Source organism: Rana temporaria, chromosome 8 (genome assembly GCF_905171775.1).
Source record: "Rana temporaria chromosome 8, aRanTem1.1, whole genome shotgun sequence".
NCBI classification, from domain to species: domain Eukaryota; kingdom Metazoa; phylum Chordata; class Amphibia; order Anura; family Ranidae; genus Rana; species Rana temporaria.
Genome location: NC_053496.1, coordinates 168,483,213 through 168,509,193, shown reverse-complemented (window position 1 = coordinate 168,509,193; position 25,981 = coordinate 168,483,213). Strand labels below are relative to the sequence as shown.

At 45.6% G+C, this 25,981-nt stretch overlaps 4 protein-coding genes across 10 annotated transcripts in view; 1 reads left to right on the top strand and 3 right to left on the bottom strand.

Annotated features, from left to right (window-relative positions):
- Nucleotides 1–9,004, bottom strand: part of LOC120909904 (zinc finger protein OZF-like) — a 43,128-nt gene extending 34,124 nt beyond the window's left edge. The window contains exons 1-2 of the mRNA XM_040321706.1: nucleotides 8,719–9,004; nucleotides 6,659–6,808 (exon numbers count right to left, since the gene is read on the bottom strand). Of these exons, the coding sequence (XP_040177640.1) occupies nucleotides 6,659–6,781 (123 nt within the window). The 5' untranslated portion in view covers nucleotides 6,782–6,808; nucleotides 8,719–9,004. The remainder of the gene's footprint in view (nucleotides 1–6,658; nucleotides 6,809–8,718) is intronic.
- LOC120909855 (zinc finger protein 436-like) overlaps nucleotides 1–25,981 on the top strand; it is an 865,309-nt gene that overhangs the window by 409,048 nt on the left and 430,280 nt on the right. The gene's annotated exons all lie outside the window — the stretch shown is intronic.
- The window catches only part of LOC120909932 (zinc finger protein 239-like), a 350,937-nt gene that overhangs the window by 14,752 nt on the left and 310,204 nt on the right, over nucleotides 1–25,981 (bottom strand). The gene's annotated exons all lie outside the window — the stretch shown is intronic.
- LOC120909892 (oocyte zinc finger protein XlCOF8.4-like) overlaps nucleotides 22,165–25,981 on the bottom strand; it is a 33,370-nt gene continuing 29,553 nt past the window's right edge. For both annotated transcript variants that reach the window (XM_040321684.1, XM_040321685.1), the window contains exon 8: nucleotides 22,165–24,150. In XM_040321684.1, the coding sequence (XP_040177618.1) occupies nucleotides 23,243–24,150 (908 nt within the window). In that variant the 3' untranslated portion in view covers nucleotides 22,165–23,242. The remainder of the gene's footprint in view (nucleotides 24,151–25,981) is intronic.

Here is a 25,981-nt window from a genome sequence, read left to right as displayed (position 1 = left end):
TCCCTGATTAAATTTGCTGGCCGCTTGTCTTTCAAACAGTTCCTTCCCAGCAAGCGTGCCAGATACGGGGTCAAGCTCTATAAGCTCTGTGACAGGGCCACAGGCTACACATGGAGCTTTAGGGTTTACGAGGGAAAAGATAGTCAGGTAGAGCCGGAAGGATGCCCAGATTACATGGGGAGCGCTGGCAAGATTGTTTGGGACTTGGTGTCACCCTTATTCGGAAAGGGGTACCATTTGTATGTGGACAATTTTTACAGCAGCGTGCCACTTTTTAGCCACTTATTTGATCAACAGATTGGAGCATGTGGCACCGTGCGACCTAATCGCCGGGGCTTCCCCCAGCGGCTTGTAGATGCCCGTGTTAGGCCGGGGGCGAGAGCCTGCTGCAGATGTAAAAATTTGCTCGCTGTGAAGTGGCGGGACAATAGGAATGTTTTCGTTCTTACCACCCTTCACGCAGACACGACAGTCCAAATTCGTACGGCGACTGGTGTTGTGGAGAAACCCCTCTGTGTCCACGAATATAACCTTAATATGGGAGGGGTGGACCTCAACGACCAGTTGATGGCGCCGTATCATATTGCCCGTAAGACGAGACGCTGGTACAAAAAAGTGTCTCTACATTTATTTCAATTGGCTCTACTGAATGCTCATGTCGTATACAGAGCTTCAGGACGGAATGAATCCTTCCTTCAATTCCAGAGGGATATCATCACAGAACTCCTGTATCCAGGCGGTATTGTACCTCACCATCTCCTACCAAATGCAGTAAGCCGACTGCATGAGAGGCATTTTTCTTATGTCCTCCCGAGTACCCCTACCCAACGAGCCCCCCAAAGAAAATGTCGTGTCTGTACCAAGCGCGGATTTAGGCGTGACACCCGTTATTTTTGTCCCAAATGTCCTGGCAATCCTGGTCTTTGTATTGGTGAATGTTTTGAACGCTTCCACACACACGTTAATTATTAGTGTAGGGTGAAACATTTCACAGGCTAGGCACACTCACACAGGGTCTCCCAAGATGCCATCGCATTTTGAGAGACCCAAACCTGGAACCGAAAAGTTGAAGTTACAGTTCACAGTTACAAAAAAAAGTGTTAAAAAAAAAAAAAAAAAAAGTAAAAAATAAAAACACACAAAAAAAATATAAAATAAAAAAACCAAAAATAGTTGTCGTTTTATTGTTCTCTCCCTCTCTATTCTCTCTCTATTGTTCTGCTCTTTTTTACTGTATTCTATTCTGCAAAGTTTTATTGTTGTTATGTTTTTTCATGCTTGCTTTTCAGGTATGTAATTTATTTTACTGTTTTCAGGTACGCCATTCAGCTGTTGCGCGGACTTATTTATCTTGACAGCAACAGCGTTTGCTCCCACGATATATAAAGCCACGACTCCAGTGCTGTAGGAGGTGATTTCACCACCACAGTTAAAAAAAAGAGCATATATGCCGAAGCATGCGGGCAGCAGGGGCGGAGGAGCGATTTTGCTCCTAATGCCGCGTACATACGGTTGACATTCCTACGGAGGCTTTCCCGTGGAAAAGTCTGACCATGTGTACACGGCATAGAAAAGTCCGACCGTGTGTACGCGGCATAGAAAAGTCCGACCGTACGCGGCATAACTTTTTTGCGGGAGGATGCCCCCATGCTTTGGCATATATATATATTTTAGGCACAGGTTGCGTTAAAAAATGTTTTATTTTTTACTATGTTTTTTTATAGGTATTTGCTTTGCAGGTATGGTATGATCTTACTGTTATACTGGAATGTTACTTTGTTTTAATGTTAACCATCATTTGCTTAGCAGGTACGCCATTCAGTTGCAGTGCGGATTTATTTAGCGTGACAGCAACAGTGTTTGCTCCCACGATATATAAAGCCGCGACTCCAATGCTGTAGGAGGTGATTTCACCACTACAGTTCAAAAAAGAGCATATATGCCGGAGCATGGGGGCATTAGGGGCGGAGGAGCGATTTTGCTCCTAATGCCGCGTACATACGGTTGACATTCCTACGGAGGCTTTCCTGTGGAAAAGTCTGACCATGTGTACACGGCATAGAAAAGTCCGACCGTGTGTACGCGGCATAGAAAAGTCCGACCGTACGCGGCATAACTTTTTTGCGGGAGGATGCCCCCATGCTTCGGCATATATAAATGGTGCATGTATGCCCATCATTAGAAGTGGGTGGATGAAGGGAGGTATTCTAATGGTGGGCATACCCACCGATCAATCTTTTTTTTGTTCAGCCAACAGACTGCATGAAAAAAAAAAAGATTACAATACATGTCCAACAAGAACCATCAACGTACTGGTATGTTGCAGGACTTTGAATGGTTATACCAGAATGATGCCTGCGGGTTTAGGCATCATCTTGGTATCATTCTTTTCAGCCAGCGGTCGGCTTTCATGTAAAAGCAGTCCTAGCGGCTAATTAGCCTCTAGACTGCTTTTACATTCAGTGGGAGGGAATGTCCCCCCCCCCAGATATAAACGGCGCCATTGAGAATATGGGAAAGCATTTTATCACACCGATCTTGGTGTGGTCAGATGCTTTGAGGGCAGAGGAAAGATCTAGGGTCTAATAGACCCCATTTAAAAAAAAAAAAGAGTACCTGTCACTAACTATTGCTATCATAAGGGATATTTACATTCCCTGAGATAACAATAAAAATGGTAAAAAAATAAATAAATGGAAGGAACAGTTAACAAATAAAATAAAAAAAGCGAAATAAATATATAAAAAAATAAAAAAATAAAAAAAAGCATCCCTGTCCCCCCCTGCTCTTGCGCAAAGACGAACGCAAGCGTCGGTCTGGAGTCATATGTAAACAGCAATTGCACCATGCATGTGAGGTATCACCGCGAAGGGCAGATCGAGGGCAGTCATTTTAGCAGTAGACCTACTCTGTAAATCTAATGTGGTAACCTGTAAAGGCTTTTAAAGGCTTTTAAAAATGTATGTAGTTTGTCGCCACTGCGCGTTTGTGCGCAATTTTAAAGTATGTCGTGTTTGGTATCCATGTACTCGGCCTAAGATCATAATTTTTATTTCATCAATAATTTGGGCAATATAGTGTGTTTTAGTGCTTTAAAATAAAAAAAAGTGTATTTTTTCCCCAAAAAATGCGTTTGAAAAAACGCTGCGCAAATACTGTGTGGAAATTTTTTTTGCAACACCTACCATTTTAATCTGTAGGGCCTTTGCTTTAAAAAAATATATAATGTTTGGGGGTTCAACTTTACTTTCTTGCAAAAAAATAATATGTTTTTATGTAAACAAACAGTGTCAGAAAGGGCTTTTTCTTCAAGTGGTTAGAAGAGTGGGTGATGTGTGACATAAGCTTCTAATTGTTGTGCATAAAATGCCAGGACAATTGAAAACCCCCCCAAATGACCCCATTTTGGAAAGTAGACACCCCAAGCTATTTGCTGAGAGGCATCTTAAGTCCATGGAATATTTTAGATTTTGACCCAAGTTGCGGGAAATATAAATATATATATATATATATTTTTTTTTTTGCGCAAAGTTGTCACTAAATGATATATTGCTCAAACATGCCATGGGCATATGTGGAATTACACCCCAAAATGCATTCTGCTGCTTCTCCTGAGTACGGGGATACCACATGTGTGAGACTTTTTGGGAGCCTAGCCGCGTACGGGACCCCAAAAACCAATCACCGCCTTCAGGCTTTCTAAGGGTGTAAATTTTTGATTTCACTCCTCACTACCTATCACAGTTTCGAAGGCCATAAAATGCCAAAATAGCACAAAAAAAACCCAAATGACCCCATTTTGGAAAGAAGACACCCCAAGGAAACTGCTGAGAGGCATGTTGAGTCCATTGATTTTTTTTTTTTTTTGTCCAAAGTGATTGAATAATGAGAAAAAAAAAAAAAAAAAAAGAAAAATGTGTCACTAAATGATATATTGCTCACACATGCCATGGTTATATGTGGAGTTGCACCCTAAAATACATTCTGCTGCTTCTCCTGAGTACGGGGATACCACATGTTTGGGACTTTTTGGGAGCCTAGCCGCGTACGGGACCCCGAAAACCAAGCACCGCCTTCAGCATTTCTAAGGGCGCAAATTTTTGATTTCACTCCTCACTACCTATCACAGTTTCGAAGGCCATAAAATGCCAAAATAGCACAAAAAACCCCCAAATGACCCCATTTTGGAAAGTAGACACCCCAAGCTATTTGCTGAGAGGCATGTTGAGTCCATGGAATATTTAATTTTTTTGCCCCAAGTGATTGAATCATGACCAAAAAAAATTAAAATAAAAAAATGTACAAAACATTGTCACTAAATGATATATTTCTCACACATGCCATGGTTATATGTGGAATTGCACCCCAAAATACATTCTGCTACTTCTCCTGAGTACGGGGATACCACATGTGTGGGACTTTTTGGGAGCCTAGCCGCGTATGAGACCCCGAAAACCAAGCACCGCCTTCAAGATTTCTAAGGACATAAATTTTTGATTTCACTCACACAAATCTTGAAGGCAGTGCTTGGTTTTCGGGGCCCCGTACGCGGCTAGGCTCCCAAAAAGTCCCACACATGTGGTATCCCCGTACTCAGGAGAAGCAGCAGAATGTATTTTGGGGTGCAATTCCACATATAACCGTGGCATGTGTGAGAAATATATCATTTAGTGACAACGTTTTGTATTTTTTTTTTTTTGGTCATTATTCAGTGACTTGGGGCAAAAAAATTAAATATTCCATGGACTCAACATGCCTCTCAGCAAATAGCTTGGGGTGTCTACTTTCCAAAATGGGGTCATTTGGGGGGGTTTTGTGCTGTTTTGGCATTTTATTGCCTTCGAAACTGTGATAGGTAGTGAGGAGTGAAATCAAAAATTTATGCCCTTAGAAATCCTGAAGGCGGTGATTGGTTTTCGGGGTCCCGTACGCGGCTAGGCTCCCAAAAAGACCCACACATGTGGTATCCCCGTACTCAGGAGAAGCAGCAGAATGTATTTTGGGGTGCAATTCCACATATGCCCATGGCATATGTGAGAAATATATCATTTAGTGACAACGTTTTGTAAAAAATTTTTTTTTTTTTTTTTTGGTCATTATTCAATCACTTGGGGCCATAAAATTAAATATTCCATGGACTCAACATGCCTCTCAGCAAATAGCTTGGGGTGTCTTCTTTCCAAAATGGGGTCATTTGGGGGGGTTGTGTGACATCTTGGCATTTTATGGCCTTCAAAACTGTGATAGGTAGTGATAGGTAGTGAGGAGTGAAATCAAAAATGTATGCCCTTAGAAATCTTGAAGGCGGTGCTTTGTTTTCGGGGCCCCGTACGTGGCTAGGCTCACAAAAAGTCCCACATATGTGGTATCCCCGTACTCGGGAGAAGCAGCAGAATGTCTTTTGGGGTGCAATTCCACATATAACTATGGCATGTGTGAGCAATATATCATTTAGTGACAACTTTGTGCAAAAAAAAATCAGTTTGTCATATTCCCGCAACTTGAGTCAAAATATAAAATATTCCATGGACTCGACATGCCTCTCAGCAAATAGCTTAGGGTGTCTACTTTCCAAAATGGGGTCATTTGGTTTTTTTTTTTGCTATTTTGGCATTTTATGGCCTTCGAAACCTTGATAGGTAGTGAGGAGTGAAATCAAAAATTTGTGCCCTTAGAAATGCTGAAGGCGGTGCTTGGGTTTTGGGGCCCCGTATGCGGCTAGGCTCCCAAAAAGTCCCACACATGTGGTATCCCCGTACTCAGGAGAAGCAGCAGAATGTATTTTGGGGTGCAATTCCACATATAACCATGGCATGTGTGAGAAATATATCATTTAGTGACAACTTTTTGTAAACATTTTTTTTTTTTTTTTTTTTTCGTCATTATTCAATCACTTGGGACAAAAAAATTAAATATTCAATGGACTCAACATGCCTCTCAGCAGTTTCCTTGGGGTGTCTACTTTCCAAAATGGGGTCATTTGGGGGGGTTTTGTACTGCCTTGCCATTTTAGCACCTCAAGAAATGAGATAGGCAGTCATAAAATAAAAGCTGTGTAAATTCCAGAAAATGTACCCTAGTTTGTAGACGCTATAACTTTTGCGAAAACCAATAAATATACGCTTATTGCGATTTTTTTTACTAAAGACATGTGGCTGAATACATTTTGGCCTAAATGTTTGACTAAAATTTAGTTTATTCGATTTTTTTTACTTTTTGTTATAAGAAAAATCATTTTTTTTCAAAATTTACGGTCTTTTTGCGTTTATATCGCAAAAAATAAAAATCGCAGAGGCGATCAAATACCATCAAAATAAAGCTCTATTTGTGGGAAGAAAAGGACGCAAGTTTCGTTTCGGTACAACATTGCATGACCGCGCAATTACCAGTTAAAGCAGCGCATTGCCAAATTGTAAAAACACCTCTGGTCTTTAGACAGCGTATTGGTCCGGAGCTTAAGTGGTTAATAGAGATAAGAGGGATGTCATGTGACCTCCCAGAATCCTCCTCACCTCTCCGGTCAGCTCTGTGTTTTATTAATAGAGATAAGAGGGATGTCATGTGACCTCCCAGAATCCTCCTCACCTCTCCGGTCAGCTCTGTGTTTTATTAATAGAGATAAGAGTGATGTCATGTGACCTCCCAGAATCCTCCTCACCTCTCCGGTCAGCAGGTAGATGATCTCCAGGGTGAGGTTTAATATCCTCTCGGACATGTGACCCTGCTCTTTTTCCATCCTCGGTAAGTCATTAATGGCCTTTCCTTGTAAATGGTTTTGCATTCAACCAAAGTTTAACAATCTTGATGGCTGAAACAAAAAAAAAAACATAGAAACATCAAACAGACATACGTTTAGATTCCACTAAATAACCCAGAAGAAAAAAAGATGGGGAAAGTCCTCATACTGAAGAGTAATGACACAATAGTCTTACTATGCCCGGACTGAGCGGTGTAAAGAATACCGGCTCTCTGATGGCACCATGAAAGCTGAGCTGCTGCCGAAGGAGTGTCCTTTAGGGCTGAAATTTAGGAATGCTTTTTATTGTACATTTGTATTGGTCCAGCTTGGATCAATACAAGTAAGTAATCTCATAACTGACCAATCCCAGAGGATTCTGCAAATCACTGTAGTATTCGCCTCAAATACAGTGATAGTGATTTTTGAATGCTGATCAGCTGCCCTTTTGCATAGTACCCACAGAGGATTGCTTGCTTGGCACTGCTGCCATTCAATGAACACAAAACCTTCTCTGATTGGACGAGGTAGACAGGCTGGGTGGTGACATTTTATTACTTCTGGGACTAAAAATGAAGTGTATGTTATTTTATGCTCAAAATTTTATATTTAAACACTTAAGGACCTTGCCCGTTTTTAAGACTCAGTGGGCCGGATTCAGAAAGAAGATACGCCATCGTATCTCTGAGTCCGGCCGTCGTATCTATGCGCCTGATTCATAGAATCAGGTTACACATAGATCTCCCTAAGATCCGACAGGTGTAAGTGACTTACATCGTCGGATCTTAGGCTGCAATCTCACGCTGGCCGCTAGGTGGCGCTTCCGTTTGTTCACGCAAGGAATATGCAAATGAGGAGTTACGCCGATTCAGAAACAAACGACCGCCCGGCGCTTTTTTTTATGTCGTTTGCGTTCGGCTTTTTCCGGCGTGTAGTTACCCCTGCTATATGCGGCGTATCCTATGTTAAGTATGGCCGTCGTTCCCGGGTCGAATTTTTAATTTTTTACGTCGTTTGCGAATACGGATGGACGGAATTTACGTTCACGTCGAAACCCAATGACGTCCTAGCGACGTCATTTAGAGCAATACACGCTGGGAAATTTGGCGGACGGCGCAGTTCGTTCGGCGCGGGGACGCGCCTGATTAAAATTTTACACGCCCCCTACCCGCGGAATTTGAATTCCGCCGGGGGGTTTACGATACGCCGCCGCAAATTTACAGGCAAGTGCTTTCTGAATAAAGCACTTGACACAAAAACTTGCGGCGGCGTATCGTAAATGAGATTACGCGGATCTAAAGATATCATGTTTGCATATCACCTCGCACTATGCGGGGTGCAAGGTTATATGTGGGGTGGCGTAGTGCGAGGTGAAATGTGGGTTGGCGTAGTGCAAGGTGATATGCGGGGTGGCGATACGCAAGTAGGCGCAGTGCGAAATGATACGCGACAAGGCGCAATGCGAAATGATACGCGAGGGGGCACACAGCGAAATGATACGCGAGGGGGCACACAGCGAAATGATACGCGAGGGGGCGCACTGCGAAAAGATAAGCGAGGGGGTGCAGTGCGGAAATGATACGCGAGGGGATGCAGTGCGGAAATGATACGCGAGGGGGGCGCAGTGCAAAATGATACGCGAGGGGGCGCAGTGCGAAAAGATAAGCGAGGGGGCGAAATGGTGAGGTGGCACAGTGTATTCTTCAACATACCAGCACCCCGCCATGTCTAAAAGTTCCTGCGCTATGTGCCTTTTAGGTGCTTCATGTACGACAAACCACCATTTATGAGTCATGAACAGCCATAAATCCCTCTATAATGATATTTATCTATAGAGACCCCAATACACTGGAGACTAAGAGCAGAGCCCTGCTGCCCCCTGACTACAGAGGACACGTGACCTGACCCACAACATCACATGACCAACCCCACCATCCAGAGTGCTGGGACCCCCTTCTCTTATAATAAGAAGACATTATTACCTCCTTCTCACTGGGTACACACTCTCTTCAATCCTACATCCCCCACAGGAAATTCCCAGTCCTTCAAATCTTTTTGGGATACAGCAAAATGGCCGCCTACAGCAGTGAGGACACTTTTCATTTTCGGTGTATAAAAACACAGAACTCTTAGAAACATTGTGACGTTACCAGAGAAAAGTAAAAATGTATTGCAAACCGTTGACCCTCCTTATCTATCTCTAGTCCAGTAAGTGAAATTCTCTGCCTGAAGAACATAGAAGATATGGGCGACAACAAAATGGTTGCCAAACAACGGCGAGAGAAGTTCTTACAGGAGAGGAGGTCACTATAACAACCCGGAAGAGGCTTCGAAGCTGTGGAACGCAAAGACCGGAAGTGTGGGAGCCACAGAGCGGAAGTGGCAGGAGTGTACTGAGGATAGGACAGGCAGGCAGCTTATTGTGAAACAAGATAATTCATATCATATGATAGTAGTTAACGTATTATTATTGAATGAGGTAAAAATAATATATATGTATATACTTACACACACTTTTTTTCCGTATTCAATATGAAAGGCTTCAGCCCCGGACCATTTTGGTGGTCAAAGACCTTGCCACTTTTTGCGAGTCGGCACTGCGTCATTTAACTGACAATTGCGCGGTCGTGCGACGTGGCTCCCAAACAAAATTGGCGTCCTTTTTTCCCCACAAATAGAGCTTTCTTTTGGTGGCATTTGATCACCTCTGCGGTTTTTATTTATTATTTATTATTATTTTTTGCGCTATAAACGCAATCGCAATCGCGGCTGTCGGCATGTGATCGGTGATTTTTTTTTTTCACCGATTTTATGCTTGTAAGCCTGGAGGAGAGATGTGGATATTGACCCCACACCTCTCCATAAAGAGGACCTGTCACAGTGATTCCCATTACAAGGGATGTTTACATTCCTTGTAATAAGAATAAAAGTGATCAAAATGTAAAATAAAGTGTAAAAATAAAAAAAATTAAGTAAAAAAAAATATATATTTTTTTTATCAAATTGCCCCTGTCCCCGTTATCTCGCACGCAGAAGCGAACACGCATGCAAGTCCCGCCCACATATGTAAACGCCGTTCAAAACCCACATGTGAGGTATCGTCGCGTGCGTTAGAGCGTGTGCAACCATTCTAGCACTAGACCTCCTCTGTAACTCGAAAATAGTAACCTGTAAAATTTTTTAAAGCGTCACCTATGGAGATTTTTAAGTACCAAAGTTTGGCACCATTCCATGAGAGTCAGGCCTAGTACTCACGGCAGGACATGTCCGATGAAAACGGTCTGCAGACCGTTTCCATCGGACATGTCTCGCCGGGGACTGCCCGGGGACTTCTGTTCGATGGCTATACACACCATCGAACAGAAGTCCGCGCGTAAACATTACGCGGGGCGTGTCCGCGGTGTCGCCGCGTCGATGACGCGGTGTCGCCGCGACAATGACGCGGCGACGTGGGCGGCCCGCCTTTAAAATGCTTCCACGCATGCGTCGAAGTCATTCGACGCATGCGAGGGATGCAGGCGGCAGGACATGTACGGTAGGTCTGTACAGACGACCGTACATGTCCGGGCGGACAGGTTTCCAGCGGACTGTTTTAAAGCAAGTCCAGGAAACAGTTATCCGCTGGAAACCTGTCCGATCGGCCCGAAAATGGTCCGCTCGGGCCAACACACGGCCAAACATGTCTGCTGAAACTGGTCTGCGGACCAGTTTCAGCAGACATGTTTGGTCGTGAGTACGGGGCCTCAGATTTCTGTGTTCCCCCATAGCATGCCATGGTTCCATCCAGTGATCTGGATTTTTCCGCAGATCATCACTAGGACACACATAGGTAGATTCAGGTAGGGGCGCGATAATTTGCGGCGGCGTAGCCTAGCGTGTTTACACTACGCCGCCTTAAGTAAGAGAGGCAAGTACTGTATTCTCAAAGTACTTGCCTCCTTACTTAGGGCGGCGTAGTGTAAACGCGGCGGGCGTAAGGGCGCCTAATTCAAATGGGTTGGAGGGGGGCGTGTTTAATGGTAATGAGGCTTGACCTCACGTTTTTGACGTTTTTCGGCTACTGCACATGTGCCGGGCGCCTACATTTCCCAGTGCGCATTGCGGCTAAGTACGCCGTACGGGCCTATTAATTTCGACGTGGACGTAAACTACGTAACTCCCGATTCGCGGACGACTTACGCAAACGACGTAAAAAATTCGAACCTCGCGGCGGGAACGGCGGCCATACTTTAACATTGTTATTCCACCTAATAGGTGGAATAACTTTAGGCCTCCTAAGGCCTTACGGAAACGGCGTAAATCGACTGCGGCGGCCGGGCGTACGTTCGTGAATCGGCGTACAGACTCATTTACATAATCTACGCCGACCGCAATGGAAGCGCCACCTAGCGGCCATCCGAAAAATTGCAATCTAAGATAGGACGGCGCAAGCCGTTGTATCTTGGATATGTTTAAGCGTATCTCTGTTTGAGCATACGCTTAAACATACGTCGGCGTAGATTCTGCTGATAAGTCGGCCTAACTCTTACTGAATCTACCTAACAGAAAACAATTGTTTCCTATGTCCCCACGTTCACACTTCAGCACTGGTGTGATATGCTGCAGTGTAATGCACTGCATCATTTTCCTTTCACTTTACAATTATGTACCACTTTGTTAATAAAGTTTTTTTTTTTTTAAGAATTTTTTTATTCACATTTTTCAAAATACATCAAAGGTGAGAAATCAGAAGCGGCAAGTGATTGATTTGAAAACAGTGGTGGAAGGGAGGGAAGGCGGTGAGCCCATTTGACAGACTCAGCTCCGTTCCTGGTTCCTGTGTGCTGTGTGCAGCGGGGGGTCTTCCCATTCCTCCAATCAGCACTCAGAGGTCTCCTCAATTATGCAAATTCGTAAAAAAAAAAATGCAATAAGCGTATATTGATTGGATTGCGCAAAAGTTATAGCGTCTACAAAATAGGGGATAGTTTTATGGCATTTTTTTTTTTTTTTACTAGTAATGGCGGCGATCAGCAATTTTTATTGTGAATGCGACTTTATGGCGGACACATCGGACACTTTTGACACATTTTTGGGACCATTGTCATTTTTACAGCGATCAGTGCTATAAAAATGCATTGGATTACTGTGAAAAGGACACTGGCAGTAAAGGGGTTAACCCCTAGGTGGCACTGAAGGGGTTAAGTGTGTCCTAGGGAGTGCGTCTAACTGTAAGGGGGCGTTTGCTACGAGTGACCAGTCACTGATCGCTGTTCCCGATGAGAGGATCAGTGACAGTGTCACTAGGCAGAACAGGGAGATGCTTGTTTACACTTGCCTCTCCCTGTTCTGCAGCTCTGTGACCTGATCGCGGGACACCGGTGGACATCTAGTCCACGGGTCCCGCGGGCGCGGTCACAGAGCTTGCGGCAGGGGCACGAGCACGGCATGAATTTTAAAGTGACGTATATATACTGTGACAGGAAGTCAGGTAAATCTGTGGGTGTTGTCACAGACGGGAGATACATTTCTGCCTTGTTTAGACAATATACCAATTATTATCAGGTGTCGGCTGCAGAAGCAGCCAGAAAGATTTAAGGGCGTTGAAAAAACTTCAGCTGTTCAGAATGAGGCAATTAAGGCCTCTATAAGTAATCCAGAGGATTACTACTGATTGCTGCATCCTGAGACTTTCTGAGTGAAGGAGAGCAGTGATCAGAAATACTTCTGAAGAGGTGAGGTGCTGTTGATTTTTCTGTGTGATAAAAATCAAAAGACTATTTGTTTTTGTGCTATATGACCAGCAGTGTCTGTTCAGCAGTAGGCTGTGCCAGACTCCATAGATAGGTTCCTGTGTGGTGAAGGTAGACGCCCCAAGTGGCTAGGGTTTATTTTGTGTTTGATTTTGTTTATGCTGTTTGGATGCTTGCACTTGTTTCCAGCAAGATGGAAGAATAAGCCAAATTCTTTGTTTTCAACCGTCTTCGGCTGTTTCTCTGCATCGTTCCGTGTGTAGTGAACCCATCCAGGGGGTCACACCCCCCCGCTACCGAGCTAATCCCCTACAAGGTAGGATATTCAAGGTAGGAATGATGCCCCATCATTGGTGCCTGTGAAAGGAATGGTGCCCCATCAATAGTGCCTATGGGAGGAATAGTACCTCATCATTAGTGCCTGGCAGCACAGCAGTGGTGTAGTGAAAGCACTTTCGCCTAGCAGCAAAAGGGTCGCTGGTTCGAATCCCGACCACGACACCATCTGCCTGGAGTTTGCATGTTCTCCCTGTGCCTGCGTGGGTTTCCTCCGGGTACTCTGGTTTCCTCCCACACTCCAAAGACATGCTGGTAGGTAAATTGGATCTTGTCCAAATTGGCCCAGTATATATATGTGTATGACTGTGTGTCCCAAGCGTGTCGAGATCCTACGGGGTAAAATGACAGCACCAGCCAAGCAGACACTGGCTGGAAAAAGCACCTAGAGGCGATTCAGTTCGCATGTGTAGCGCTATACAAGTCATTCATTAGTGCCTGTAGGAGGAATGGTGCCCCATCATTGGTGCCTGTGGGTGGAATGGCACGCCATCATTGGTGCCTGTGGAAGTAATGGTTCCCCGTTATTGGTGCCTGTAGGAGGAATGGTGCTCCGTCATTGGTGCCTGTAGGAGGAATGGTGCTCCATCAGTGTGTGGGAGGAGTGGTGCTCCATCATTGGTGCCTATGGGAGGAATAGAGCTCCATCATTGGTGTCTGTGGGAGGAATAGTGCTCCATCATTGGTGCCTGTGGGAGGAATAGTGCTCCATCATTGGTGTCTGTGGGAGGAGTGATGCTCCATCATTGGTGCCTGTGGGAGGAATAGTGCTCCATCATTGGTGTCTGTGGGAGGAATAGTGTCCCATCATTGGCGCCAGTGAATGGCATGGTGCCCCAGGGGCCAAATAAAGGCAAGCAAAGGGCCACATCCGGCTTGCAGGCACAGTTTGGAGACCACTGGGTTAAAGAAATTAGATAATAAAAGATTAAGGCTCCTTTCACACGAGGCGGACTCCGTCGCTACGTGGAGCCGGCGGATGACAAGCTCCTCTCTGCTCACTGAGCGGGGAGGGGCTTGTGCAGCGCCGCTGTCTCCTATGGAGAGATCTGATGAAAATGGACAGCATGGCCCGGATTCAGATACAACGGCGTATCTCCAGATACGCTGTCGTATCTCTGAGTGCGGGCCGTCTTATCTATGCGACTGATTCAGAGAATCAGTTACGCATAGATTTCCCTAAGATCCGACCGGCGTAAGTGTCTTACACCGTTGTATCTTAGGCTGCATATTTACGCTGGCCAATAGGTGGCGCTTCCGTATAGTTCCGCGAAGAATATGCTAATTAGGTATTTACGCCAATTGAGAAACCTACGTCCCGCCGGCGCATTTTTTTACGTCGTTTACGTTAGGCTTTTTCCGGCGTAAAGTTACCCCTGCTATATGAGGCGTAGCTAATTTAAGTTAAGTATGGACGTCGTTCCCGCGCCGAGTTTTAAAATGTTTACGTTGTTTGCGTTAGTCGTTCGCGAATAGGGCTTTGCGTAAGTTACGTTCACGTCGAAACCAATGAGGCTTTGCGGCGTAATTTCGAGCATGCGCCGTTCGTAAAAAACGTCAAATACGTGGGGTCACAGTGTATTTACATAAAACACGCCCACATCATCCCCATTTGAATTAGGCGGGCTTACGCCGCCACACATACGTTACGCCGCCGTAACTAAGGGCGCAAGTTCTTTCTGCATACGGAACTTGCGCCCAAAGTTACGGCGGCGTAACGTATCTGAGCTACGTTACGCCAGCAGAAAGATCCGCTGATCTTTCTGAATCCAGCCCCATGTCTCCGCTGGCATCCAACGCTCCATAGGACTGCATGGAGCGGCGGTTCAGGTCCGCTGTCAAAAACTGACAGGCGGACCTGAGCAGTCCGATCGTGTGAAAGAGAACCAAAGTGGAAAGATCTACTAGGGTGCTGGGACAGATGTGAACAATTCACTCTTTAAATAAATAAGTACATTATTTAATAAGCGCTGTGTGAGAAGTGTAAACTGTCCTATAAATAGAGATAAATCTCATGATCCAATAACCCTTTTATACACAGTAAATTGGGTTTTTTGCAACTGCAGTCTAACCAAAAACAAAATACTCAAAGATACCGTATTTATCGGCGTATACCGCGCACTTTTTTGCCCTGAAAATCAGGGCAAAATGGACGTCAGCGCCGGTACCCGAGCATTGCCGACAGTACACGAGTGTCAGAGTGCTCTGACACTCGTGTATTGTCGGCAATGCTCGGCTACCCACGCTGACGTCCTGTACGTCCAGGACGTGAGCGCGGAAGTTGCCGAGACTGCCGACTATACCCGAGTGTACTGTGCTCGGTATAGGTCGGCGCAGTGTTCAAAACTCGGCGCGGGAAACGAGCGAGGACGCCGCCGAAGAGGACACCGGACCCGCCGAAGAGGACACCGGACCCGCCGAAGAGGACACCGGACCCGCCGCAGAAGGACACCCGAAGCCGCAGAAGGACACCCGAAGCCGCAGAAGGACGCCGGACCCGCCGAAGAGGACACCCGAAGCCGCAGAAGGACGCTGGACCCGACGAGGCCGCCGATGGACGCCGTGCAAGACACCAAAACTGTAAGTACAAAAAAAAACGTTTTTTTCCACAGGATTCAGGGTCACTTTAGGGGTGCGCGGTATACGCGGGAGCGCGTTATACCGCGATAAATACGGTACCTCCGTCCCTGCTAATGAGGAGAGTGGCAGAGTCTGTGTCAGGATCACTTAAGTTCTCCAGCTCCCAATTCCAGCATCCGAGTTTTGGCTATTGCATTCTCCCTGTCTGTGTCCACCTGCTAGGTGATTGATGTGGTTAGTCACCTGATATAAGCAAGCCAATCGCTCAGTCCTTTGCTTGTGATAGCGAATGATACCTGTGTTGTCCTGATTGAGCTGTCTGCCCGCCCGCCCGGCCATCTGCCCTGCTTTACTAGTTTGGATTTTCCTGTGTATGACCACACCTCCCAACTTTTTGAGATGGGAATGAGGGACACCTATCAGCAAAAGCAAGCAGACATAGGATACACCCCTTGTCACGCCCCCTTAAAGGAGACTTGCACAAAAAAACAAGATTGGTTAAACCCACGAGTGCTTTTTTTAACCACTACTATTCCTTTATATTGGCGTTTGGAATTTACAAATGCAGCAATTTAGAAATCAGATGAAAGGTTTAGGGCTGGAAAACACTTTTTGATAGATAAAAAGTGCATTTTATATACAACTTTATAGACCAGACCAAAATGAGGGACAAATGAGGAGAATGAGGGACAGAGGGACATTGCTCCAAATCAGGGACAGTCCCTCGAAATCAGGGACAGTTGGGAGCTATGGTATGACTTCGGACCGGATTATTGGACTATTTCTTGACCACAGCCTGCCTTTTACCTAGACTGTCCTTGAATAACGCTACCAGGGCTAGATTCAGAGACAGTTATGCCGGCGTATCAGTAGATACGCCGTCGTAACTCTGAATCTACGCCGTCGTAAATTTAAGCGTATTCTGGAAACCAGATACGCTTAAATTAGGCTAAGATACGAGCGGCGTAAGTCTCCTACGCCGTCTTATCTTAAGGTGCATACTTACGCTGGCTGCTAGGTGGCGCTTCCGTCGATTTCAGCGTAGAATATGCAAATGAGCTGGATACGCCGATCCAGAAACGTACATGCGCCTGGTGGATTTTTTTACGTCGTTTGCGTAAGGCTTTTTACGGCGCAACGTTACTCCTGCTATATGAGACATAGCCATTGTTAAGTATGGACGTCGGGACAGCGTAAAATTTTGCGTAAGTCTTTCGCGAATAGGGCTTTGCATAAATTACGTTCACGTCAAAAGCATTGACTATTTGCGACGTGATTAGGAGCATGCGCACTGGGATACGTTCACGGCCGGCGCATGCGCCGTTCGTGAGAAACGTCATTTACGTGGGGTCATTTTCTATTTACATAAAACACGCCCACCTCATGACAATTTGAATTTGGCGCGCTTACGCTGGCAGATTTACGCTACGCCGCCGCAACTTACGGAGAAAGTGCTTTGTGAATACTGCACTTGCCTCTCTAAATTGCGGCGGCGTAGCGTAAATAACATATGCTACGCCCGCACAAGTTTACGTCCCCCTACCTGAATCTAGCCCCCAGTCTGTTAACTGCAAGTATCTCTTGGCTTTGCTCAGTTCTCGCATCTGCCCTGGTGTGGTGGACAGACTCTATAGCATTGTGTATAAGTCCTGGGGGCAACCAAGTACCGGTAGGCCTGCTTGCCTTAAGGGGAAAGGGGGCTGCTAGCGGTGAAGACCAAAGTAGCTAGCTATAGTGTCTGACCCCCTGCGTTGGGGTAGACGTGACAGAGTTGAGTTGTGTAGCAAATGTATATGCTATGCTATTTTTATTTGCTATTCTTTCCCCACGAAAGTGGAGTTACCCTTTAAATAAGGTTCTAAGATTCCTCAACTCTTTTTTTGAAATCGGGTCATTTTTATGCTTTTTTATTTATTGCTTATTTTTTTTATCAACAAACAAACAAGTACAAAACCAGATATACACCCCAGGTCCCCCCATTTTGCCATTAGGTGCAGTACAGGTAAGTTACATTGGTGTTTATATCCTAACATAGGGAGAGATTTACTAAAACTGGAGCACTCGGAATCTGGTGCCGCTGTGCATGGCAGCCAATCGGCTTCTAACTTCAGCTTGTCCAATTAACCACTTAAGGACCGCCTAACGCCGATATACGTCGGCAGAATGGCACAATCACGAACCTGTACGTGATTAAATGCCCAGCCGTGGGTCGCAGGCGACGCTCCGGTTCCGAAGCTCCGTGACCATGGCCGCGGGACTCGTGGACCCAATCGCCGCTGGAGTCCCGTGATCGGTCCTCGGAGCTGAAGAACGGGGAGAGGTGTGTGTAAACACAGCTTCCCCGTTCTTCACAGTGGCGCCGTCATCGATCGTGTGTTCCCTAATATAGGGAAACACAATCAATGATGTCACACCTACAGCCACACCCCCCTATAGTTAGAAACACAGATGAGGTCACACTTAACCCCTTCAGCGCCCCCTTGTGGTTAACTCCCAAACTGCAATTGTCATTTTCACAGTAAACAATGCATTTTTAAAGCATTTTTTTGCTGTGAAAATGACAATGGTCCCAAAAATGTGTCAAAATTGTCCGAAGTGTCCGCCATAATGTCGCAGTCACGAAAAAAATTGCTGATCGCCGCCATTAGTAGTAAAAAAAAAAAAAATAATAAAAATGCAATAAAACTATCCCCTATTTTGTAAACGCTATAAATTTTATATTTTTGGGGGATATTTATTATAGCAACAAGTAAAAAATATTGCATTTTTTCAAAATTGTCGCTCTATTTTTGTTTATAGCGCAAAAAATAAAAACCGCAGAGGTGATCAAATACCACCAAAAGAAAGCTCTATTTGTGGGAAAAAAAGGACGCCAAATTTGTTTGGGAGCCACGTCGCACGACTGCGCAATTGTCAGTTAAAGCGACGCAGTGCCGAATCGCAAAAAGGGGCCTGGTCCTTTACCTGCATTTTGGTCCGGGTCTTAAGTGGTTAACCACTTCCGGACCGCCCACTGTATACCGCGCATTTTTTTGCCCTGAAAATCAGGGCAAAATCGTGGGTGCGCGATATACGCCGATACCCGATTTCCCGCACCGAGTTTGAATACTGCGCTGGCATATACCGAGCGCAGTACACTCGTGTATAGTCGGGCAGTCTCGGCTCCTCTCGCGCTCACGTCCTGGACGTACAGGATGTGAGCGCGAGAGTAGCCGAGCATGCTCGACTATACACGAGTGTACTGCGCTCGGTATATGCCGGCGCAGTATTCAAACTCGGCGCGGGGAGGACGCCGGACCCGACGAAGAGGACACACGAAGCCGCAGACGGACGCCGGACCCGACGAGGCCGCCGCGCAAGACACCAAAACTGTAAGTACAAAAATCTTTTTTCCGCAGGAATGCGGGTCCACTTTAGGGGTTCGTGCTATACGCCGGAGCGCGCAATACCCCGATAAATACGGTATATACATCGGCACTTTCAAGATGGATAGCTCGGTTATGGCAGCAGCTGCTGCCATAACCAAGGTATCCATCTTTTTAGCGAGCGGTTCGGTTTACCATAATGGTGGTCTCTGCTGCGGTTTCCCACTGCTCTCCCGCTCCCTTCGCCGCTTTCCGGAGCCGTCGGTAGCGGCGGAGGCGATCGGGTCCTTCTCCTTCCTGGGTATGGATACGAGCGAGGGGAAAATGGCCCCCACCCGTCTCCAAACCAGGGTGGAAGCGACATCAAAACTTAATTTCTACCCATAGCTCTTAAAAGGGCCATTTTAATTTTTTTTTGTCTTTTTTTTCAAATGACAACATTTATTTTTATTGCATTTAAGTCCAAATTTGAGATCTGAGATCTTTTTGACCCCAGATCTCATATTTAAGAGGACCTGTCATTCTTTTTTCTTGTACAAGGGATGTTTACATCCCTTGTAATAGGAATAAAAGTGACCCAAATTTGTATTTCTTTTTTAAAACGGCTTTAAAATCAATAAAATAAAATAAATCTGATTTAGTTTTTTAAAAGCGCCCCATGCTGACGAGCTCGCACGCAGAAGCGACCGCACATACGTGAGCAGCGCTCACCTATGAAAACGGTGTTCAAACCACACGTGAGGTATCGGTGTGATCGTTGGAGCGAGAGCAATAATTCTAGCCCTAGACCTACTCTGTAACTCAAAACATGCAACCTGTAGAATTTTTTAAACCTCGCCTATGGAGATTTTTAAGGGTAAAAGTTTGACGACATTCCACGAGCGGGCGCAATTTTGAAGCGTGACATGTTTGGTATCAATTTACTCGGCGTAACATTATCTTTCACAATATATAAAAAAATTGGGCTAACTTTACTGGTGTCTTATTATTTTTTCTAAAAAAAGTGCGCTTGTAAGACCGCTGCGCAAATACGGTGTGATAAAATGTATTACAATGACCGCCATTTTATTCTCTAGGGTGTTAGAATTTTTTTTTATAATGTTTGGGGGGTTCCAAGTAATTTTCTAGCAAAACTTACGTACAGCCCTATTCGCGAACAACTTACTCAAACAACGTAAAATACGACGCTGTTCGCGTGTTTCCGACGTCCATACCTAACATCAGGGCTCGACAAATCCCGGTCTCCATGGCGACTATAAATAGGGTCCTGGCGATTTGGCTTGGCGACTTTTTTTGTGAGCTGGCGCCATCTGGTGGTGAGCCGTTGGTATTACAAGTTATTACCACCAGATGTGTAAGCTGGAGCCATCTGGTGGTGGCCGTTGGTATTACAAGTTAAACAGCAATTCTAATGTAATTTTTCACTATTTTCACTGCCATCTTCTTCCCTCTAAATAGAACCCCCAAACATTATATATATTTTTTATCCTAACACCCTAGAGAATAAAATGGCGATCGTTGCAATACTTTCTGTCACGCCGTATTTGCGCAGCGGTCTTACAAGCACACTTTTTTGGGAACAAATTACACTTTTTTTAATAAAAAAAATAAGACAACAGTAAAGTTATCCCCATTTTTTTTTAATATTATGAAAGATAATGTTACGCCGAGTAAATTGATACCCAACATGTCACGATTCAAAATTACGCCAGCTCGTGGAATGCCGACAAACTTTTACCCTTTAAAATCTTCATAGGCGACGTTTAAAAAATTCTACAGGTTGCATGTTTTGAGTTACAGAGGAGGTCTAGGGCTAGAATTATTGCTCTCGCTCTTCCAATCGCGGCGATACCTCACATGTGTGGTTTGAACACCGTTTACATATGCGGGCGCTGCTCACGTATGCGTTCGCTTCTGCGCGCGAGCTCGTCGGGACGGGGCGCGTTTTCTGGCTCCTAACTTTTTTAGCTGGCTCCTAGATTCCAAGCAAATTTGTCAACCCTGCCTAACATGACTTACCCCTGCTTTATGAGGGGTAACTTTACGCCGGAAAAAGCCTTACGCAAACGACGTAAAAAAAATGCGCCGGACAGACGTAGGTTTCTGAATCTCCGTATCTACCTAATTTGCATATTCCTTGCGTAAATCTACGGAAGCGCCACCTAGCGGCCAGTGTAAATATGCAGCCTAAGATACGACGGTGTAAGAGACTTACGCCGGTCGTATCTTAGGGAAATCTATGCGTAACTGATTCTAAGAATCAGGCGCATAGATACGACCCCACACACTCAGAGTTCCGACGGCGTATCCGGAGACACGCTGTCGTAACTCGTCTCTGAATCCGGGCCCGAGTCTGAAAATCAGGCTCGGCCCTTAAGTGGTTAAGATTTAACAATAAAACTTGAAAGATGATTGGTTTCTATGCGGAGCTGCGCCAGATTTTGCACTCTCCAGGTATAGTAAATAACCTCCATTGAGGTTTGCAAATTTGTACCGCCAATGGCTTACAGAGATAAAAGCCCTGTACAGTGACATACCGTATCTGAAGAGTCTGAGCTACACAAACTACAAATGAAAACTAGAGTCTGACCTATCCTCCATGAGAAAAAAACAAGCACGATTAGATATTATTATAGCTTATTAGGCATTTTTACAACTTCACAGTCCTCCTTGTAATAAAAGACCCCCCCCCCCCCCCCCATCTCACAGCTTCATCCCCTGCTCACATCAGAGCCACCCCCCTTACATCACAGCCCCCATTAAAACACTGCTCCCCTTGCAATCACGTCCCCGCCTCACATCTCAGTCTTTCTTACAATCACAGTCCCTTTATAGCTCAGGCTCCTTTGCAATCACAGCCCCCCCCCCCCTCACAGCATCCCCCATTATATCCCAGCCCCATTGCAATCACAGCCCCCACCCCTTCTCACATCATAGCCCCACACTCACTTTACAGCCCCCCCTTACATCACAGTTCCCCTTGCAATCACGGCCCCCTCTCTTACATCACTGTCCCCCTTGCAATCACAGACCCCGCACACCCCATCTCACAGCTTCCTCTCCTCACAGACCCCCCCCCATTAAAATACAGCTACCCTTGCAATCACGCCCCCCCCCAACACATCATAGAACCCTCTCCATACAACACAGCCCCTTCCCTCACATCAGTCGCCTTGCAATCACAGTCCCCCTATCCCATCTAACAGCTCCAACCCCCCCCCCCCCCCCGGCATCACAGCCTCTCCCCTTGCAATCACAGACCCCCTCTCTCATATCAGTCTCCCATTAACACACCACCCCCTTGCAATTACAAGTCTCCTCATCCCTTCACAGAGGGCGGGAAATACGGCAGGTCCGCACAGAGGATGGGAGCTGTTTATGTTAACAAACAAGTTATGTTTATGTTAACAACAAACAAGTTATGTTTATGTTAACAAACAAGTTAACATTATGTTAACAAACAAGTAATTGGTTGCTAGGGCCACCTCGCATCTTAGCAACCCACCACACGCTTGGCAATTTTGAAAGTTGGGCAGCTCCTGTTCCTCGTTTAGACCTGCCATATCATCCGCCCTCTGCCTTGATGTGGGGGTTGACAGCAGCATCAGCGGCAGGTCACTTGGTCCGTGTCTACACCCTAGGGACACCTGAACTATATTGAAAAACACATTTCTCTTTGGAAAAAAAATCGCAGACATTTTAGACAAATTCATGCTTCCAATCTTATGGCAACGCCTCCATATAGACATGGTTTGACAAATTGCATGTGGAGGAACTCTACTGTTCTTAACCCTACTTCACCTTTGCGATAAACTAGAATATCAACTATAAACCAGGTCCAAATTCAGTGCTTGATCTCACAAATGCTCTTTTTGGCTGAATGGACACAATTCTCACAGACACACTCTGAAAGGGCAGAGGCTGTACTAGCCACAAGGGGAGAAACTCCATAGTAATGCCCATATTTTGGAATGGCATTCCCAACGAGTTTATATAGGTGTGATGGTCAATTTCTTAGATAGTCTACATGTAGTTCTGCTTTAAAGTTTGTATAGATCTTCTCATGTTTACACATATATGATTTTCTACGATAACCTCTCCATCATACAGTACTTAGATGGATGTGCCTCTGTTAAAAACGATACAAAGTTTTGCGCTTTGTCCCACATTCCGATGTTGATTATGGTTTTGCACCCGTACAAATCCTCTGTTGGAAGATAAAGATGGTTTTTAGTGAGAAAACATTTCCCTCATTCTGAACGCGAATACGGCTTCTCTCCAGTATGAAGATTGGGTGAGAAGGTATGACCCCCGAGAGCGAGAAAGAATTCCGACATTCCGAATACGAATAAGGCTTCTCCCACGTGCAGGTTCTTTCACAGTAAACAAAAGCCTTTGCAAAACAATTCCGTCATTCCGAACATAAATTTGTCTTCGGCCCGGTGCGTGTGAAAACAAATACCGTACTTGGAGTGATAAAAACAAAATCTGTATTACGACCGTGAATACGGCTTCTTCCCTGCATGGATTTTCTTATGTAATTTGAGATTGCTCTGCTGACTAAAACATTTCCCACACTCTGAACATGCATACGGCTTCTCCCCAGTGTGAGTTCTCATGTGCTTCACAAGACTTGAGCTCCTGCTAAAACATTTCTCACATTCCGAACAGGCGTACGGCTTCTGCCCCGTGTGAATTCTCTTATGTGATTTCAGATTGCACTGCTGACTAAAACATTTCCCGCACTCCGAACACGTATACGGCTTCTCCCCCGTATGAGTCCTCATGTGATTAACAAGATTTGAACTCTTAATGAAACATTTGCCGCATTCTAAACATGAATAAGGCTTCTTCCCCGTGTGAAGTCTCTGGTGTCTAGAAAGATCCGTTCTCAGCGCATACGATTTGCCGCATTCCGAACATGAATACGGCTTCTCCCCAGTGTGCGTTTTCTGGTGTGAGAGGAGTGTCCCTAAATGGGTGAAACGCTTCCCGCACTCAGGACAAGGGTACGGTTTCTCAGCCGTGTGGATTTTCTGGTGCGTGGAAAGGTCTGAACTTGTTGCAAAACATTTGCCGCATACAGAACACAAATAACGCTTTTCTGCTGTATGAATTTCCTGGTGAGAGAGGAGTGTTGCCTTCCGGGCGAAAAATCTTCCACATATAGTACAGGAGAACATTAGACCACCGCTATGATCTGTGTTTTGAGTGTCAGGAGGTGAGTGTTGGGTAAGACTCCCCCCATGTGTAGAGGGATCAGATAACAGATCTGCACTGGAAAGTTGTGGGTGAAGATACGGAGTAATTACATTTTCTTCTGTAGAATTCTCTGTTAGGTTGTCGTTTTCCGTTTCGTCGCCGGGAGAGGTGATGGATTCGTTCCCGATGTATCGTCCGTCTGATGAAAAAAAAAAAAAGGTAGAAGGGGATAAGAACACTTACAGTGTTTGTAAACCTCAGACATGCAATATGAACAAAGCGTATCCCTCTATAATGTGTACTTGTCTCAGCCCAGAGCACCAAGTGTCATTTCTGTCTGCTGCTTCGTTCCTCTGCATCAGCATGAATCACTTCTGACAAGTTTTCCTGACACCAAGAGATATAAAGGCGACAGGGGAAATAGGTCTAGCACACTACGGCTGCTTTCACACTGAGGCGTGCAGCCGCGGTGATGGTATAGCCGCGCTATTTGTAGCGCGGCTATACCGTCGAATTTACCGCGATATTCGGGCGCTAGCGGTGAGGTTTTAACCCCCGCTAGCGGCCGAAAAAGGATTAATACCGCGCTTTCCCGTTGATTTCAATGGGAAGGCGCGGTATAGGAGCGGTGAACACACCGCTCCTATACCGCGGTAAAGATGCGGCTAGCAGGACTTTTGGAGCGTTCCTGCTAGCGCACCGCTTCAATGTGAAAGCCTTCGGGCTTTCACATTGAAGACTACAGGGCATGATTTTTCATGCAGTATAGCAGCGCTATTTTTAGCGCTGCACCGCATGAAAAACGCCCCAATGTGAAAGGGGCCTACCTGTGATTGACGGCCTCAGCTCTGTTCCTGTGTGAGGGGGGGTTGTGTCCCTTCCTTCCAATCAGCTCTCAGAGCTCTTCTCAATGAGCTTTAAGAAAAAAGTGCTCTTTTATACAAAGTGCACTTTTTTTTATGCATCCTCCGCTGACCCAACAGATCCCACCCTCTCCCTCCAGGGAGGCATACTTACTGAGTACATAGCTGGTTGTTAAAGGAGTGGACAGCCACAGTGTCCTTAACAACCATCATTAATTTGCTGTCAGCAAAAGAATTGACAGAATTTTAAAATTAAAAAAAAAAAAAAAAAAAAAAGAAGTGCAGGGTCACCCCCCAATCCATACTATGCCCTTTAGGTATGGATTTTGAGAGGAACCCAACACCAACATATTAAAAAAATAATTATGTAAGGTGCTCCAAAAATCCATACCAGACCCTTATCCAAGAATGCAGCCTGGCCGGCCACAAAAGGGGAGGCTGAGCGAGCATCCCCCCCTCCGAACCATACCAGGCCATGCCACCACTATGGCAATATGGGGGGGCGGTACCCTTGTTGATGGGGACAAAGGTCTCTCCCCCACAAGCCTGGGCGGTTGTTGTAGGGGTCTGTGGGTGGGGGGGCTTATCGGAATCTGGAAGCCCCTTTTAGCAAAGGTAGTACATAGTACCCCTACTCATTCACCAAAAAAGTGCAAAGCCAATAAAAGCACAACCAGTTTCTAACATGTCCTTTATTCAACCACCCCCAGGGGCGGACTGACAACTCATGGGGCCCTCGGGCAATAGGAGATTATGGGGCCCCCCGGGCAATAGGAGATTATGGGGACCCCGGCAATAGATTATGGGGCCACACAGTATACACACACACATACAGTATACACACACACACTGAAAAGGTAGTGGGGAGGCGGGGCAGCTATAATCTTGCGATTTTTTTAAAAACACAGATTTTTACATACTGTCCCTGGTTTTACTGAGGCTGGCAACCCTGATGGGGCCTTCGGGCTTTTAGCTCCCGCCGAATAACAGCTTGCCGCTAAATAAACTAAAGGGCAGAGCCACCTGATGGCATCACCGGGTGACCCCGCCCTCTTGTGACATCATTGACCTAGCATGCCTCACTGAAGAGCCTGGTATGGATTAGGGACCCCACGCTGTTTTTGTTTATTTTTTTAATACAGGCAATTCTTTTGTTTACATTCTGCC